Here is a 20,341-nt window from a genome sequence, read left to right as displayed (position 1 = left end):
GGGATTCACTTAGCAACTGTGGCAAGAAATGTCGTAAAGTGGGGCAAAACTCACTGAACATGTTTCACTTAGCAACAAGAAATGTTGGGCTCAATTGCAGTCGGAAGTCGAGGACTACCTGTACTTTTCTTCCACATTGCATCCCACTCACAAATATCCAAAGGTGAACTGTCCTTGTGTGTCACTGATAAGTTTCCTATTTCATGTATAAAGTCTGTAGAGATTCTCAGTCATCCAGGTTGTCCTAAAGGTGCTTTTTTAGAGGCAACTGGACTTCCTTGTTTTTTTTCTTTTGAAGACGTTTCGCTTCTCATCCAAGAAGCTTCTTCAGCTCTGACAGGATAATGGGGAACGAAAGGATTTCTTCCTTCCCAATATAAATTTAATATAAAGAAGCTTCTTGGAGGAGAAGCGAAACATCTTCAAAAGAAAAAAAATGAAGAAAGTCCAGTTGCCTCCTGAAAAAGCACCATGTCCATTTAAGGACATTGGTCGAATGAAGAAACTAAAAGGGAGTTTATTATCGCAGGAAATTAGTCCAATCTATACAATCTCCCTCAGGCAATTAAAAGTGAGGGTCTTATGAGGAGCCTGACCTGCGCAGAAGGCTCCCCTCTATGTACCCATAGCATAGCTGGATCTGAGGGAGTCAGAACCACAGTGGAGAGGAAGCCTATTTCATCCAGACTTGGGCCCACCTGGCAGCCAACCCTGGTTTATTGTCACACCCATGTGTGAAAGGAATGAGGGGTGATTTCTGAGCACTCGCTTTCTGACTTCTCTTCCACAGAAACACTGAAGGGGGCTCATCCCTCAGCAGGAAAGCTCTCTCTCTCTCTCTCTGTGTGAGAGAGAGAGAGAGAGAGAGTGGTGCCCCCCACAAAAAACTGGGGAAGGCGCGCGGTTGAACCCCTCCAGACACGGCTGCTGACTCCTGAAGGGAAGGGAGGAGGTGATGGGGCGCCTTTTTTGGGGAGGAGATTTGCACAGCCCCTTGTTTGAAAAATGGGGTAGGGTCTCCTGCTCGAGCGGGGGAGGGGGCAGGGGGGGCTGGACGAGAAGACCTCCAAGGTCCCTTCCAGCTCTGTTTCTGATTCAGGACGCGCCCGCCCCCGAGAAACACCCCTTGAGGTGGGGAAAAAAAATATTGAGAAATCTAATTCCTCCAACGGCCGAAAGGTGGGAGGCATTTCATCCGATGCAGCTCTCGCTCTCGCTCTCTCTCTCCGTGTGGTCCGCCCAGAGAGATTGGGCGGCGGGAAGCGGCGGTGCCGAGAGTAGAGGGAGCGCCTCCCGTCTCTGGCCCACTGCGGAGGAGGAGGAGGAGGAGGAGGAAGAGGCGTGAAGGCTGGACGGCGACCCCCTTTCGCTGCCAGAGGGCTGCCGTGTGCGCGCCGACTATGCCATGAGCGCCGCCGCTGCCGCCGCCGCCTCCTCTTACTTCGAGCCGCCCAAAACGCAAGAGAACCGAGGCGCCGGCACAGCCGCCGCCGCCGCCCCCTCGCCATGCACGGGCTGTGCTACTCCCTCTGCTTGGTGGCGGCCGCTGCGGTGGGGCTTTCCAAAGCCAACAGGAATTGCCCGGACCTGGTGGTTGACAGCTGTCTCTGCACCGCCGAGCGCTCCAAGGGACCCGGCCGGCAAACGCTCCGCATCAAAGTTGTCTGCAGCGGAGGCGACTTGGCGGAAACTTTGCACCCCTCCTTGCTGCCCAACCGCACCGTCTCCTTGTGAGTTAAAAAAAAAAAAAGTGTGTGTGTGTGTTTGTGTGTTTGTGTGAAGCGCTTAATTTTGTCTGGAGACGACGATCGGGTCCCTAGAAAATATTACAGGGCGGGGGCGGCGCTTTGTGCATGGTCAGAAGCCTCTTCTCCCGGTTTTTCGGGGTCTCCGATGCAGCCCAGGTAGATTCTGGCTCTAGAAAGAGCTGCGAGTGGGATCTGAATTTTCTGGAATCTGTGGATGAAGTTGTATTGGTTTCAGAGAAACCCAGTTCCAAGACGGAGGGCTTGCAAGGCTGCGGATGCCTTTACACCGCCTTTTGCGGGTCTTATTGAGAGGCGGGGGGTGGGGTGGGGGATTATGGGCAGGAAATCCCTCTGTCAAGGACCTGGCTGCAGCCCCCTGAACCGAGGAAAGGAGCGTAATATATTGGTGATTCCGTTTCTCAAATCGAGCAATGTACATTGTTAAAGGAAATTAGCTCTTCCTGGAAACGGAATGGGTTTGGACAGAAGGAAGGGCTGAAAGAGTTGTAGGGTTCTTTTTCTCCAAAAAGTGTAAAGGCTAGTTGAAGGAACCCAGTTTAAAAGTTTGATTCCTCAAAATGTTAACTTTTCAGTTGAGGAAAGACAAACTCACCTACGGTTGGGGATGCCTAACAGATATTTTGTGTATTCTTGGAAAGCCCACACCTTTTTCCTCCTGCAAAAAGGAGTGTGACAGGAAACAATACTTTGGGGATTTTTTGATGTGAAAGAAGGCGCGAATAGATTATATTCTGATATTATCTTTGATAAATAGAAATCATCTTGGAAGGATAAGGGTCTGATTCTTGAATGCAGCTATTTCTTCCCCTTAAAAGCTTGTACAATAGAAACCTGAATTTTCTTTCTTTGGAAACTTTTGCTAGCATTTTATTTGTTTTGAGGGGGAGTAATGTATACTGGTATTATTTGAAAACCAGTGGTTTGCAAATAATATTCCCATGCTATGCCTTATATCAATTGAAACATCTTTATACCCAACAGAATAATTTCAGACCATAAAAATAACGGCCACAAATACACCGAATAGTAAAGCTTTAGTTGGATTTGAGAAATAAGATATACTCATACACTAGATGTCAATTTTAACTGTACAGAATTACAAAAATCTCCATTCCCTGCCTCCAATCTAATGCAATGTTGAAAATGTATTTTGAGTCAGTTCCTGTTACATAAAGTAAAATTGATAGGTCTGTTTGCATGCAAATTTACTTAGATGTCATAATTGAAACCAATAGGAATAATATGCAAATGCCATTATACATGGACTATAGATTAGCAGACTGATCTGATTAACAATAATAAATAAGCGTGAGTGTTTAAATTTAAAGTGCAGAGCAGTCTGGTTTATATTGTATAAACTTTATTCTTACAGCCTGATGCATAGTTTATTTAAAACAGTGTTGAATGTAATTGATTGTATCATTTTTTCTCTCTAAATGATTCATTCATCCAACAAGTCCAGTGCTGTTGAGTGTAATTGTTGACAACTCTTGCTGTGAAAATTTCCAGTCTTTACTGAACTTTATTCTTAAACTTGACACTTTTCAGAGAGACAACTAAAAAAAGAGAGTAATTTACAACATCTGTGGAGCTTGTGCTTGGAAAATACAGATGTGTTCTGTGTTCTGTTACTTAAACTCTGGCTTGCTCTATTCTTACTATTCTTCTGGGAATCTCTTTCTCATTAAGGTATAAATGTGCCAACTTCATTTTGAATGGAACTCTTCTGAAATACTCCAGCCAACATCATAAAACCTATGTAATTACTGGCGTAATTAATTTAAGGATACAGTGCTAAAATGTACATGTGAACATGAAATATATTTGGAAGAATTGGCGTTTGTGTTGGATCATAGACATTACTTGGGAGGAAGTCATATATTCAAGAAATATTCATTGGACTATATGGTCTGTTCCTCTCCTAGGGGTTATTAAAGGCTAGCTCCACAAGTTCGTGTGTTCTTGTGCTCTCCATCCCTGAGTTATTCTGTGAAATTTGGGGATATTGTGAATTCATACTAGACAGATCTGAAATCTGATGTCTCCATTGCTGATCCCAATCCATTTTCCTGCCTTTGTTAAGTCACTTCCGCCCAAGATAATTAGGGACAAAACCTAACAGATTTATAGTATACCATGACATTACCCTTGGATAGTGTTTTAATAAGGGAGGGGGGGGGGAATATCAGTTTAATATACTTGTCTTGGACTGCTTATGAGATGAAGGCAATAATATAGGATATGGCAGAAACAATAACGATTACCATGGTTAGATGCCAATAGGAAAAATTATATTCCTTATTCAAATATGATGGATTCATTTTGGCAGATTGCTTGCCTCATAATTGTAAACAATGTTTTCTTGAAAGTAAAATACATTCATTTCACTTGTCTTTAATGGTTTGGAATGTAGATTTAAGCATATTATTAAATGTATACCCTTTTATACACAGCCATTTAATGCAGAATATTCTAACAAATTTAAACTGTGTCTCATAACTGTTTTATATTAATTGAACTGGTAGAATAAATGAAGCCAATAATAATATACATTTGCTAACTTATAATCCTATTCATGGTACTATAATTGCATAAACACTATTTTCAAAAGGTTTTTGGCATATGAAAAAGACCAAATCTGTACAGAACAGTTATTTCTGTTTGGAAGGAAATCCCATTGAGTGCTTATTTCCAGGTAAGCACAGAATTTCAGTTTAACAGTACCCTTCAACATTAAACTTTTAAACTGGTTTCCTATTTTCACCATTTATTTTGCAAGTAATCAAGTTAAAGGAATCTACTCCTAGAATATTTTAAACAGTTGCTCAAGCAAAATATTAAATGAACAAAATTAAAAGGAAATGCTTTTTTCAATGGATGAATAATTCAGCTGACAGATTGATTGGTGTCAAGTACTTGCTGCAAAGAATGAGGTTTTGGTTAATCAGATTACATGGTGTGACATTTTGCCAGCTGCAGAAATTGGTGATAAAAAGTTTATGGAATTCCTGGGAGCAAATATTTTACGAAGATACTGGCTGTTTACTTCCGCTTTATTTTCCCTCAGAGAAGAGACTTTAGTAAATGGAACGTAATGTTTCAAATGATTTCAACTTTTTATATAATTGAAAAAAAATTATCCAATGATAAGTCATTAAGACAGTTGTGATAATAAATATTCTTTCATGGATATTTAAACAGAAATTAGAATTTTCAAACAGCAATTTTATGATGAGATAAATGTATCTGATATATGTATTGATTATATATATATATATATATATATATATATATATATATATATATATATATATATATATATATATATATATATACGTGAGCCATTTTCAAGATATTACAGACTGATTATATGTTATATGTTGCAGAAAGATACTGTATATATCCTTGTATGATAAATGATTGGGAAATGGGGAAAAAGTAGGCCCACTTTGTTCTGGATGGTTATCATTGCCCTTGAAAAATAACATTACTATTAATTAAAATATAGGCATCTATTTAAGATTGTATTGGATGGTACATTCATCTATACCTTCCACAACCTATAATGAATTGACCCAGTTGGAATACTGGAGGGAAAATAACTCTTGTTTCAACTTTTGTTGAAATGGTAGTTGATACACACAACAGAATTAAGGAAAATTGCTGTTAGAGGATTTGTAGATATGGCCATTTTCTAGTGTTTGGGTGTCAAGAGGGAATTTCTCAACCTTGATTTGTATGAACAGATTTTTGCAATTGTACATTTTGGGATGGTCTAAGTGAGGTTCACATAAATTAATGAAGTGAAATGGCAGTTGAATCCAACTGAGACGATTAAGCAGCTGCTCTGCCTTCTTGATGTGTAAAAGGGAACTTTGTTTAAAATATTCTCCATGCATGCCAGTCTGACTAATAATTCATGTTCCTAGGAATGAGAACTCTACTTTAGTTCTTTGGTTTTTTTTAACATTTTGATTTATATTAAAAAAAACAGTACTGTAGTGAATGTAGTACTTCCCACTTCAATGTTAGATTAATAGTATGGCACTAAATGATTAGAGGTCGACTTCATCTTACTTGTCACCAAATGTATCAAGATGATTGAAGTATTACAAAATATCAAAATACAACATTAGTTATTTTTATCACTGGTAAAATAAATACCTGATATATTCTGAGTTTACTGACTAGGACAACCATCATTAGAAAAAATGATGAATTCCAGATCAAATCTTACAGGTCTAAGCTTTGCCAATATCTAATTGCTAAATATTTTGCACATTTATTGTATATTTATTTTGATAGGCATTCAGAAAAACAAAACAATGTTATATATACTAACTCCATCAGTACAGCAATAGTACTCTTGATTAATATAGTTTATTAGAGATTAACTATGACAAATCTCATTGATTGAATTTGTAATTTTACTCTGGTTTGCTAATTTGCTCGGGTTTGAAGACAGTGCTCTTATTTTAATAATATTTTACTGATTTGTAGAATCATGCTATATTACTTCATGACAGTTGATTCCTATACTTCTTTCTGTAATGGTTCAAGGTTTGTATTTAGAGCTATTGTACAGTTTTTAAAATGAAATCTGAATTAGTAATAAGTTTCTTGCCTAAGCATAAAATCAGAGTCTTTTAAAACTACTTTAATTATATAGTATTTCTATTCTATACCATACTATCACACATTCATTGATTTGTTGAGGTGAAAGTTGCAATGTGATGAAAATGCATATCCATTTAATTTTATGATAATGTATGTAAGTGGCTCTGAATAAAAAAATTCAAAAGAATTCCACATTCTTCAACTTGTAAATATTTATCACTACTATAAATCTACTACTAATTTGGTGCCATTTGGGCTTTAACTTTTTTTACTCTAAATTTATTTCCCTTTTTGCAATAATTTATTTTTTCTTCTGCTGTATATTAGCTCCACATCTGTAAAGCATTTAGCCTTGGAGTTTATTATCATTGAGTTGATAAATTTAGTCATGCAAGATTGTTTGTTAATTTACTTCCCAAACTAGTATAATTTTTTAGTGTTCTTTTCACCTTACACAACTGCATGTTCAATTTTATGACCACACTCATACATAGCTCAAAACTATTCTTCTAAATGTACTGTATATATTCATAAATAGTATGTTATCTTTAGTTATGCTTTCTTCATTTTTCACTGTAATGCTGCAATTTGATATTTTGCTGTGTCGTAGTTTGAGCTAGTTCAGGGCTTTTTATGAGGAATATGTCAAAGGTATACATACATATCAGAGGTGGTATTCAGTAGGTTCTGACCAGTTCTGGAAAACCGGTAATGGAAATTTTGAGTAGTTCAGAGAACCAGCAAATACCGCCTCTGATGGGAGATTTTACATTATCCTTCCCCTGCCACACCCACAAAACCGGTAGTAAAATTTTTTGAATCCCATCACTGATACATATACATATACATACACGCACACATGCACACACACATACCACACACTGTATACATACACACACACTTGATTTTGAAGAAAGTTTAACAAAGCCAGTTACAGATCTTTTTCTCTGATGAAGCTTTTTGTTGACAAATTTTAAGAAACAGCTTTTAGTTATTTCCAAATCACACCTTATAGTACATATAATTAAAAACACAAGGAAGCCTATCTATAGAAGGTTATACAGAATAAATTTATTTTTTTTCTTGCGGCAATGAAATATCAGCATTAGCCATGCTTTAGCAATACCTTTTTCTTAAATGTCATTTTTGTTTAGTTTTTCTGTTGGTGTTTGTCTTTTTAAACGCAGAAGCAAAAACAAACAAAGGACTCAATGGGATGTTTAGTTCAAAATAGCATCACTCATTCCTCTTTTACATATGAAAATGACTCAGCACTAGAATAACTACTGATTTAGAAAGTGAGTTTGAACATCCATTAGGAATAAGCAATTTTTCCCTCTAAATTTGTTTTTCTCATATAATCTACTGTTTCCTTCTCTGGAAATGCTAACCTATATTTCTGATTGTTGCTATTACATGTACCCGTTGGAAGTGATCCTTGGAATTCTCTGAAGTACAGATAATCTTTGATGTACAGTTTGTTTAGTGACTGTTCAAAGTTACCATGGCACTGAAAAAAGTGAGTTATGGCTCTCTTTCGCACTTATAACCGTTGCTGCATCCCCATAGACATGCGATCAAAATTCAGACACTTAGCAACTGTCTCATATTTATGATGGTTGCAATGTCCCAAGCTTCAAGTGGTCACCTTTTGTGACCTTCTGACAAGCAAAGTCAATGGGGAAGCCAGGTTCACTTAACAACCGTGTTATTAACTTAAGAACTGCAGCGATCCATTTAACAACAGTGGCAAGAAAGGTCATAAAATGAGTCCAAATTCACTTAAAAAATGTCTTACTTAGCAACAGAATCTTCGGCTCAGTTGTGGTTGCTACCTGTATAATAATCTTGGGGATCTCCTAGACAACCTTCATTTTACTTTTGTTAGATGAATTAGTCTTCCTGCTTTTTTTGGTTCTTGAAATCCATCCGTGTTTCTTTATCTTCTTCTGAAGTAGAGATTCAGTCCACTCTATGCTTTAACCAAGGTTCTTTTGACTGATCATCTGTCTTGAGGTCATTTAAATGTCTAACGCTAAACTGCTTTGGTTTACACCTGGATGAACAACCTTCTGGTATTAAACTGTCTCCTTCACCTACTTGCTAGTGAAGCACAGAGAATTTCCTTTTCCTTGGCATGCAGATGGAACAGGTCAGAGACACAGGGTTTCTATTAGAGCACGTTATTTCCTAATAAATGTTATTTGTCCTTTTGGACTTTAAGAGTCTGTCTCTAGTTCAGTGATCCCCAACCTTTTTTACGCCGCGGCCCGGTACCGGCATCAGCTGGGCGCCGCCATCTTTTTTTGATGAAAAAGTGCTTCCGGTGACCTCACCGGAAGCACTTTTCATCAAAAAGATGGCGAGTTAGCGCTTCGGTGAGCTTTTCGGGTAGAAATGGCTTTCTACCGGAAAAGCTCCGAGCTGCGCCGCCATCTTTTTGATGAAAAAGTGCTTCCGGTGAGCTTTCTACCCGGAAAAGCTCACCGGAAGCACTTTTTCATCAAAAAAAGATGGCGGCGCCCAGCAAGCCAGTGGCCCAGTAGGACTTGTTCCGCGGACCGGTACCGGTCCGCGGACCGGTGGTTGGGGACCCCTGGTCTAGTTAACAGGCTTAGTTCTGTTCATCAAGTACGAGCGAATATGGATATAACAAAGTACATGATTACAAAAATAGGAGGAGGAAGGAGTATTATGTATGTTTGCTGCCTTGAGTTATTTATAAAAGCAATAAAGGCAGAAAAAAAATCGAATGAATAATAAATAAATAACTACAAAATTCCCTATAAATTTGAATATAATATGAAGATGTGCTGGATATTGTTTTGTTCTGATATTATATCATTAGGGTTATCTATGCATAGATCATAAAATAAAGAATGAATAACCTTGATCACTAATTCAATTTCATTTAGACTAAAATAAAATGATCAGTGATCAAGGACATTGATAGATATTTTTATTATTGTATGCACAAAGATGGAAGAATAATGAAATATCCACAAAAGTAGATTAGATTATAACATTGATGGAGCTTGTGGAAATGGCTAAATTGAAGACTTTGGTCAGGGAAAAATGATAAAGACCTTTTAAAAAGATTAGAAGCCTTATATAGACTTTTTATTGAAAGAAGAAAAGACTAAACTGATGATTTATGTGTTTGGGGGTTAAAAAGGGTTAAGGAGCGAGGGGAGAGAAGGGAAGAAATCAAAATTCTTTCTTTTTACTTTTTTAATTATTTCCTATTTTTTATTCTTTTCACTGTTTGCTTCTGTTGTATTCTAAAATTCTAATCAAATATTTTTAAAGGACCTTTTATCAACATTTATGAACTTCGCACTTCTAACTGGGTGAATGACTTCTAAAGAAAGTAAATAATAATCATTTAAAATTTATGAAGTATGGGAGGATCTTTTAAATTCTGTTTAATGGTTAAAAATCCTTCACATTTATTGAAGTGCTGGAACCTTTGTATAAAGGCTTCTTTTGTGGTGTTTCAGCAGGTGGCAGCACCTGGTTAAATTTATTTGGCCTTTAAAGCTAAGCATTGCTTGGTACTTGGGTGGAAGGGTATCAAAATATCAGGGCTATAGGCATCCTTGGGAAGTTTTAAAGTAATCCTTGGTGGAGGAATGATGATCCTGGATGACTAGTGAATCATGCTGCAATGATAAGAAGAGTGGTTATAAATTCTGTTTTCATCATCCTTTCTTCCTCAGTTGCTATTATTCAGTATATATACATATACATATATACATACATACATATATGGCATTCAGCTTTGTTCGGGTATTTTCCCACGTCATTGTAGTTGTGCTTTTAAAGTTGTAGCAATGTTTCGGCAGAATCTCATCTGCCATCATCAGGCTTCTGTATGATGGCAGATGAGATTCTGCTGAAACGTTGCTACAACTTTAAAAGCACCACTACAATGACGTGGGAAAATACCCGAACAAAGCTGAACACCATACATGTAAGTACCCGCGAAAACTTAAGAAAACAAATACATACATATACATATACACATACATACATACATATATATATATATTTGTTTTCTTAAGTTTTCGTGGGTACTTACATGTATGGTATTCAGCTTTGTTCGGGTATTTTCCCACGTCATTATAGTTGTGCTTTTAAAGTTGTAGCAACGTTTCGGCAGAATCTCATCTGCCATCATCAGGCTTCTGGCTTTAAAAGCACAACTATAATGATGTGGGAAAATACCCGAACAAAGCTGAATACCATACGCACACACACACACACACACACACACACACACACTTACTTTACATTCTTTACAGAATTATAGTCTTCAGCATCCTGTAAATTAGGTCAATTAGGTCAATCCTTCACTTTCTTTTATGAACACATATTTGTTGATCATAGTTTGTATTCTCAGTATTTTGGCCAGTATTTGGCTCAGTATTTTGGCATTTTGGCACATTCAGTGCTCTCAAATTTATTACTTCAATAATTCTGTTCATTTGTACTACATGTGGATACTTTCTGCATTAGTAATTTCCTTTAAATGTCTGATTTCCCCCTCACAAGCCCCCCAAGCACCCCGCCCCCAGTTCTTGTTTTTAAATGGGCTGATGTGCTGAAGCTTCTTATCTTGAGACATCTTGTTTCTTTCCTTATTTAATCAGGATATGTCTTAACATAATGGTTAAACTGCAGTTCTGCTCTTAGTAAGGATAACATTGTTTACCTAACTTAGTTTGGATAAAAATAATATATAAACTATCTTAGTGAGTTTAAGTGTATGTATCACTTTAAACTGTAAACCAAGTTTTTGGGTGCGGTTGTAAAATCACCATAAGAGGGAGCAAGAGAGCTCACTGTTTGCTCGGCTTTTACTGGAATGCTGACAATGAAGGATTGATGGTGATAAACTGCGTGTTTGCTGAGAAGAAGAAAGGAGGTTTGATTTTCTTCATATCTCTGACTGCAAAAGAGATATATCACAGGACTGATTGATTGTAAGTTTACTGACCTCTTTTTCGACACTGGACTTTGCAAACTGATTAACCCCCGGACTGACTGAACTTAGTGTATGACATATGGACTATTTGACTATGCTATAATTCTTGCTGGAATAAAAACTATTTAACTTGCACAGTGTATCTGTCTTACTGATTGTAAGCTACTACAACGTTTTGTCTCACATATCTGCCTGTCTGCTAGACTGCCGTTGCACGTTCTGCTAGGGTGTATATCCCTAACACCATTTATGAAACAACTGTAGCTGCCTTAGTTTGGCTGAATCTCCATAGCTGAAATGACCAACTCTGTGTCAATTTGGGATGGGAAATAAACGGGAAGGGTCACTGACCCTTCAATTCCTTCACCCATATAGGACATCCCATAATAGGGCCACAGGAAGTATAGCATACTTCTAAACATATGTTCAAACAATGTAAAGCAAGGATTCTCTCCTTTCCAGGAAGTATATTTGTTGTAAAACAGGAAAGTCAGCCTTTCTATATGTGCATATGAGGTTCAGTGAAATATACTTCTGTATTGTGGCTGCAGTTCAATTGGCTCCATTTTCCACAGTCTAACAATTTTACTTAATCAGATTGGAACAATCGGAAATAACTATTTCTAATTATGATTCTTAGGGCTATGAAATCTGGAATAGTTTGCCAAAGCTACTACATGGCAAATTAAAAACAAAATAATATTCAGTCTAGTACAAGTATTTATTTATTGGATAATAATTTGTATTTATTGATCATAGGATTGATATTAAAATGCTCTTACTTTTGGTTGCATCCGTTCCCACATTAAACTGACCCAGGTCATGTAGCAGCTGTGTTAAAACAACCCCCAAATGAGAAAATTAATAAAATATTACTAAAAATTAGTAAGACCAATAATATCAGAGCTAACTACAGGTAGTCTTCATGACTGTAGTCATGACAGGTACCTTAGTCGTTAAGTGACACGGTTGATAAGTGAAACCACAACTGTGCTTATAATCTTCAACTTTTCTTTGCTTTACAGACCTACAAAGGTGGTAACTGCGATGATTGCTCACAAAATTACTTTTTCTTCGCTAACTGCAAATGTTCCCTAAATGAAATAATTACATAAGAACTACCTTTATAGATCCAGGCACATTTGTTACAGTGGGCACTAGATTTATTCATCAATACTTGATTAAAGAAAGTCGTAGCTTGAAGCAGACAAGTGGTATCCCACAACTTGAATTACACATCTCCAAAAGCAAAAGAGTTGTAACATGCACTGTACAGGCAGTCCTCGACTTACATCAGTTCATTTAGTGAGTGTTCAAAGTTACGACGGCACTGAAAAAAATGACTTATGACTGTTTTTCATCGTTATGACCTTTGCAGCATCCCTATGATCATGTGATCAAAATTCAGATGCCACATTGCCATGTCCCAAGGTCATTTTGCCACCTTCTGACAGTCAAAGTCAATGGAGAAGGCAGATTCACTTAACAACTGGGTTATTAACTTATTAACTGCACGATTCACTTAACAACAGAGGCAAGAAAGGTTGTAGAATGGAGCAAAATGCGCTTAACAAATGTCTCACTTAACAACATAAATGTTGGGCTCAATTGTCGTAAGTAGAGGACTACATGTAATTTTTTGAATATGTAGGTTTTGGGGCACCACTTAAAAATGTTGCTTTCATCTGTTGTTTTCTTCCAGTTTGGGTATATGCACATTCTTCTCATGTGTGTTTTCTGTTTGGACACAAAGTTTGGGAGCATGAACATTAGTTGGCTGAAATTCTTATACCCGAAGACCAATCTCAGCTGTGGAATAATTCAAGATGAGTGATGATTGGAAGAACATAAGTTACAGGCTTATGACAGTTGAATGATGGTGAAGTGGCTAGCATGCAGTATTGCAGGTTAACTCTGGCTACCGCTAAGAGTTTGATCCTTGACTCCGCATTCCATCCTTCCAAGGTTGGTAAAATGAGGACCCAGATTGTTGGAAATAATATGTTGACATTGTAAACCACCCAGAGAGTGCTGTAAAGCACTATGAAGCAGTATGTAAGTCTAAGTGCAATTGCTTTGAAAGTGAGGTAAAAGTGTCAGTGGACCAGACACAATAGGAACAAAACACCAATTGAATGTATACTGTTTCTGAAGTTAGATGTACATCAAATGAGTTGTGATGTGGCAGACTTCAGTGTATATATTTGTAATAATATCTAACTGAACTCCCCTGTTTAATCTAGTTTTTAATATTTTGATTACAAGTCTTTTCTGCACTAAGTTTACTGCTTTTTGAAAATAATATCTGTGGTATTAGCTGTGGTACTATAATTGCAATCTGATCTCTGCATTAGATTCTTTGTTTATCCGGGTAAGTAATAATAAGGCAGAATCATGGATGTAGACCTTTTAATAACAAGACTGATATGTGGGAAGCATGTCGAAAGGATCTACTCATTATGCTTGCACCCTTGTTTGAAAGTTTATTAGTATTTGGAGGCCAGACCAGGGATACAAGTCTTTCTACAACTTTCCTAGTTCCCTGTTCCAGAATGTTATTTATTATAGACTTACTATTTTAGTGTTTTTAGTAAAGAGAGAGATATGGTCTGAAGCTCTTCATGGGATGATAAGAGAGAAAAAAAGAGGAATACTGAACTGTTCAGTTCAGCATAGAATAACTAATGGGTATTAATTTACTCTAGATACCAGAACTAATATCTTGTGTTAGAAATACTTCAGTAACCTACAAAGCCAAGGAACTAGAAAACTTCATACTTACTGCATGCATGATGGGGAATGATATGAAATGTATTATTTGAATATAGTGGAATTTGTTTATTTATTTGTTTCTTTGTTTGTTATCCCACCTTTATTATGTTACAAATAACTTAAGGCGGTAAACACTACACATTTTCCCTACAACCTATGAAGTGAGTTGGGCTGAGAGAGAGAGAATGAGGGTCCCAAAATCACCCAGCTGGCTTTCATGGCTAAGGTGGGACTTGAACTTGCAGTGTCTTGCTTTCTAACCTTGTGCCTTAACCACTAGGCCAAACTAGCTTTAATGAACTTATATAATTATAATAATAAACTTTCTTCTTCTCTCCTATGGACTAAAAAGAACAGTGGAATTGGCAGCAGAGACAGGAACAGAGTGGAAGCAACTATGTCTAGTATTGTAATCAGGAAGGCTGGTGTATGTGGTGATTTACTGATACTGTTGGATAAATAAATAAAAGTGGAAGCTGCTCTCATTCAGGAGGGCAAAGAAAGGATAGCATGGCTAGAAGTGTTTTGCAATTTGTAAAAAGCGTGAACGCTTAAACAAAATGAATTTAAAACATCTGCTTTTCCTACATGTGCTAAATAACAGCTATAGAGTATTAGAGAAACAATGTCAACATCAGGTTTGATTTGTCTGCAGCATTCTGAATTACACAGCTAAGCAGAATACTAATTTAGAGTACTGACAACAATATTTTAAGTCACAGGACACACTGGAAAAAAATGGAAACAATTTGAAACACCTGGTCCACTCTTCTTAACAATGTGTAAACTATTATGAAAGCATTTCAGAGCAAACTTTGCTGCCAAAATTCAGTAGCAGAGATAGCATTTTGGACTGTAGACAATTAAAGAATCTGTTGATTCCTGGATCCTTTTTTTTTTTGTTTCTGCCACACTAAAGTCTTTCCAGAATCTATCTCTTCTGATTTCCCTTCTCTACATTTCCAGCTTGTAAGAATGTTAATATACAAACTGGTGTGTATTGTTTTAATTTACAGATTTGTATATGCATTTTCTTAATGACTGCTTTTGTGAACATTTTTTTCAGAGAAAATTGAATTCTTAATGCATACATTTTTATTCATAGTGTGCAAATGTAAGTATATATTATTTGTATTGCAAACCTATAAAAACTGCACTTCAGATTCTGAGACATAATAAGGGTGAAATACAGACAGTTAATAATTTAAAAGCTTCTTGACCTTTTGAAAAAGATCAAATGTAGCATCAAGCCAACTTAAAAACAAGTCCAAAATCATCATCTAACCATATAGCTTCCAACTATATATAAAATGGATGAAAAAGAAAGTAATATTTGGCAGGTCATCACATCTTTGTTACAAAGTTTTTGATAGATTGGAATGTTTTACAATGCTTAAGACATTTTTTGTCTCATTTATTTTACTTTTAGACTGTCTTATTTTTGTCCCATTCCCTGCTTTTTGTAATATCTCTGCTGATGATAATGTCCAAAAAACTGACAAGCTTGCACAATCTTTTCTGCTGCATTAATCAATTAATTGAAGGTATTTGCTGCCCATCTTGTAGCAAATAACTCTGGGTGGCTCCCAGTATTAAAAACCTAGCAAACAAATACTGTATATTTAAAAGAGTAATCATAGAAATCCCAATCAAGATATAATTAAGGGAAGGGAGAGAAGAATAGGGTGTTGATGTTTGTTCACTAGGGCTCCAAGCCATCTGGCAGAACCAGGTCTTCAGTTTCCTGTGAAAGGATAGAAGGGTGGGAGGCACAGGAGCCACGGCAGAGAAGGCCCTTCTCCTGGATCCCACCAGCTGGAATTCCTTGGCTGATGGAGCTCGCACCAGGCCTCCTCTGCTGGCGTAGGTGGGGGTGGGCCAGTCCTAGTAGGAGTCAGTTTCTCAGATTGCCTGGACCCATGCCGTAACTCATGAAGGCATTATCAAACTGTGGACTTCAGGTTGTTAAAAACTAATTTTAATGCAGTTTTAATTAGTACTGAAATGGATTCAAGAGAAACTTACCTTAACACATTGTTATATTAAATAACATTTGTCTAAACTAAAAATACCACGAGGGTATATAAGCAAATCTAAGAATGATCTATTCAAATCATGATAAATGGAACCTCTATAAACCTCATGAATAGATCCTACTCATTCATTGCTTCTGTTTCTGAGGGCAAAGATAGGCACACAATGCTTTCCTATCGTCTAGGAGCCAGCAGAAAAGTGTGCTAGTGTAAAAGTGTGTTGTCTTAATGACCAATCCTCACCCTTCCTTCTCCTCCTGTTGCTGCCCAGGAATGGAGAGAAATTAGCTGCCGGTCCAAGGTCCTCACTTTGTGGAGGTGAATGAAATTTCTCAAAGCAGCCTTGCTGGCAGTTGACCAGTGACTAGCTTGTTCCAAAGGTGCTTGTTCAAGAGGCAACTGGACTTTCTTGTTTTTCTTTGAAGACATTTGCTTCTCATTCAAGAAACACCTGAGACTTAGATGAAGAACAGCTGAAGAAGCTTCTTGGATGAGAAGCAAAAACATCTTAAAAACAAAACCAAACCAGAAAGTCCAGTTGCCTCTTGAACAACCACTTTTGGGACAACTATGACCTGGATGACTGAGAATCTCTATAGACCTTTAGCTATGCACTTCTTCCCTTCTACGGGCCAAATCAAATGACTTTTTGGTGGAGTGGGATGTGCCAGCGATGTTTTCTTCAAGTATATTGTCATCTGAAAGAGCATTTCTTCTCTGAAAGGCGCAGAACCAATATGTGTATTTACCTGGGAGTTAAATGACACAAGGGTCATTGGACCCTGGGCTCCCCCAAAAATTATTTTGCATTACTATTCAGTGGGTCATGCCTAAAGCTGCAGTCTGGTACATACATACTTTTTTGGGAATAAACTTGTTGAAAGTAGTGGGAAGCTTGCAATTCATAACGACCCATAATGCTGTCTCTCATCTCTAACACCCACCCATACCCACCCACCCACCCACCCCAAAACTTAGATTCACTAGTCCTCTTTCTTCTGAAATCCTTTGATGTTTAACTATTCCCCTGGAAAAGAAACTTGGGGAGAAAGTTCCATTTTAATCTCATTCGTTCACCATTGCCAACAATTGCAGCACTTCACCCCACTTCCTTTCCTGGAATTGTTAAATTCTTTGCAAACTCATTCTTTTGGAATCTTGGCCTAAAAAAGCTTGTGACATGGAGTAATAGGAATGCATGGCAGAGAACCAGTCTTTTCAGAGTGGTGGAAAGTAGGTTTGGAAGGACCCTTGTGTATGCACATTTCTGCTCTGTGCTGGTCTTCTGAACAAGTAGCCCTGGGTTGTTGTTGGTTTTTCTAATTCTGTTTTAAAAGTACAGTAAACCTCTGTTTATATGAAACCCATGTAAGATCTGACAATCATTCTGAAAAGTGCCAGGCAAGCATTATATTTATGGAAGAAGGTGGATAACAAGCAATGCAATGATTTTTAATCCATTATAATTCTGAAGAAAAAATAATAATGAAAGTTTGATAAGTATGGAATTTCTTCCTTTTAATAAGATTTTAGGGAGGCTGTTCACATATTTATTGACAATTCAATACTATACAATTAAATAATTGCATCAATTTCAGCATTTTCTAAAAAACAACCCCAAGCTTCAATTCCTTTTGAATTCTAGCTGTGAGTTTTTGTACAAAATGTGGAACTAAAACTCACAGTCCCCCAGTTTCTAGTCTAGAAGCTGCTTTAACTGCTACATCAAATGGGTATCTGCCCCCTTTTACTTTATATTAATTTATTTTCTAGTATCATATGTTTAAAAAAAACTTGCAAGAAAATTTCATAACATTTGACTTTCAATAAAAATGTTATTCAAACAACTTTGTTCATACAAATTTTAGTTATTTTTATAACCTATGCTCTTTGTGTAAAGATGATATATGGTTGCTTACATATTACTCTAGGAGGTTTAGTGCTCCATTTTTAGATAGATGGCTTTTAAAATTCTGTCATCTCCTTCAGATTCAGGGAAATCACTAAACTTGACGGTAAGATAAGAAATATATAACCTGAGGATACCCGAAGGCATTTTGATTGAAGTGAAGCTACAGCTTGAAAATTGTTCCCTGGCCTTAGCACTTCAAACAATTATCAGACACAATTTTCTAACTATTTATACTTCCTGAAACATATGAAAAATGTTATTGATTTAATTTAAATGCAGCATATACTGATTAAAAATGCAGCTTCAAAGAAAATAAGTGTATATTGCTTTCCAATACTTTAAAAGACCATTTTAAACAAAATGTAAGATATTAATAGGCACACTTCTAAGAAGAAAGAAATGAAAGAGAAAAACATCTTCAGTAGCTTATATAAGAATTAACATAGAGATTCTTGTAAAACCTGCCAATTTTTCAATCATATTGTTCTAAATGTATTATTATTTTCCATGACTATTTTGATCAATAGGAATTTGAGTTAGAAAGTTATAATAAATTGAGAAACAAGGATTCCCCGTCCTCTGTGTCTCCTTGGTTTGAATGTCTGATTTTAACTTCGTTTTAACTGTATATGTAAGCTGCCCAGAGCTACCGTATGGTAAAAATGGGTGGCCAATAAATTTTATAAAAATAAATAAATATAATATTTAGTAATATATTCATAATCTGCAGCAACCATTTGATTGAAGTATTTATTTTTGCAAAAATAAAATAATTATAGCTGAGAGGCAATATATTACCATATGATCAGAAAATCCATGAATTTTATTAATTAGCCTATTAATTTATTCAGATTGTTATTGTGATAATCTGTATTATTTTGAGCTATGCTTGTCACATTTCATTATCCATGCCTCAGTCTATGTTGGTTGATTCACATATAAATTTTTTCTTAGAACTTTAGTTGTTTAATATTTTATTATATGTATTTTTAATAGACCAGTAGAAAAAATCCATAATAAAGTGTAAAGTACTGCTTTTCTTAATAGCAAGAAAGTAAAAAAAAAAAAAAAAACTGAAGAGAAAGAGTAATTTAGGCTTTGCAGTTTTAATGAAATGGAGAATAAGAGACAAATCAAGTAATAAAGTAAGAATTAAGGTTAATGCAGTTATTTGTTTTTATATGTAGCACTGCAGTTATTAGAATTATGTGCTTCAGTTCTAATTATCTTTAATGTTCATCTTCTTAATTTGCTCTATGCATCATTTTATGTTAGCCAATGTAAAACGGACCTCTTCAGCCTAAAGACTTAGATAACCTTCTATGAAATTATACCATGTCTAACTAGTCAAGGTTACTTTACTCCTGAAGAAAAATTAGTATAAATTCCTGATTCAGAGCTCCTAGCTGAATGTGTGAATTGCCTGTGTTCGTCTTGATTTTTAGTAATATGTTTAGATTTTGTTTAAATGGGAAAAAACTCAAATCCTATGGAAAGGAAGGAGGAAAAGAGGAATCAAGATGTAAATTAGAGTTGTATAAAGACAAAGAAGCACCAAGGGTCTCACCAAGCGCTGAGATAACAGAAGTTTCAAGGTAGGATTGCTGAATGCTAGCGTAAGCAATATCTGACATAGAGATATTTTCTGAACATTATTTCCCCCCAAATAATCTACATCAAACTATGAGTCGTAATTCATATTTTGTTTAAAAAACAACTCTTATTCATTTTGGAGGGTTTGTGCTCAAAAAAGAATCATAATATTGCAACATCAGCTTAAGATTACTGTGTGCTTCACTGATTTACTGTATTTTTTTTATTTATTCAGTTTATATGGTATCTGTTTAATTTCTCAGTTACTGCTTTTCACAATTTCATAATGGAGCTTAGATAAAACAGGGGTTACAGTTTGGTTTTCTACAGCCTGGTGTGATGACCAGGGGCGTGGTACAAAGGCAGCACAGTCAGATAATCAGTAGGAGTCCCCTTCATTAGCTCCAATTTTGCCCCCAATGTCCTGGTTACCTTCTGAGCTGGAGAAAAACTCTTCCAGGAACAGCCTTTGGCTGTAGAGAATCAAGTCCAAAATGTGGTCACAAAAACTGTAAGTCCAATCAAGGCAAGATGAGGTAATTAGTCCAGCAGGGCAAGAGAAGGAATTCCAGATGTGAAGGAACGGCAGTAATTCAAGACGGTTGGGAGGATGCCAGGAACGCAGATAACCAAAGTCAACACAAGATAAACTCACATT

General features: G+C 36.5%; 1 protein-coding gene across 2 annotated transcripts in view; it reads left to right on the top strand.

Annotated features, from left to right (window-relative positions):
- The first annotated feature begins 1,200 nt into the window (after positions 1-1,200).
- The window catches only part of ADGRA1 (adhesion G protein-coupled receptor A1), a 414,565-nt gene continuing 395,424 nt past the window's right edge, over positions 1,201-20,341 (top strand). The window contains exon 1 of one of the 2 annotated variants that reach the window (XM_026670712.2): positions 1,201-1,730. In XM_026670712.2, coding sequence (XP_026526497.2) covers positions 1,507-1,730 — 224 coding nt within the window. In that variant the 5' untranslated portion in view covers positions 1,201-1,506. The remainder of the gene's footprint in view (positions 1,731-20,341) is intronic. The other variant, XM_087964252.1, reaches the window with a different exon arrangement.

Source organism: Notechis scutatus, chromosome 4 (genome assembly GCF_049901735.1).
Source record: "Notechis scutatus isolate UNSWTSFEM ecotype Mainland chromosome 4, rNotScu1.2, whole genome shotgun sequence".
NCBI classification, from domain to species: Eukaryota; Metazoa; Chordata; class Lepidosauria; order Squamata; family Elapidae; genus Notechis; species Notechis scutatus.
This window is presented reverse-complemented; position numbering and strand designations above follow the sequence as displayed.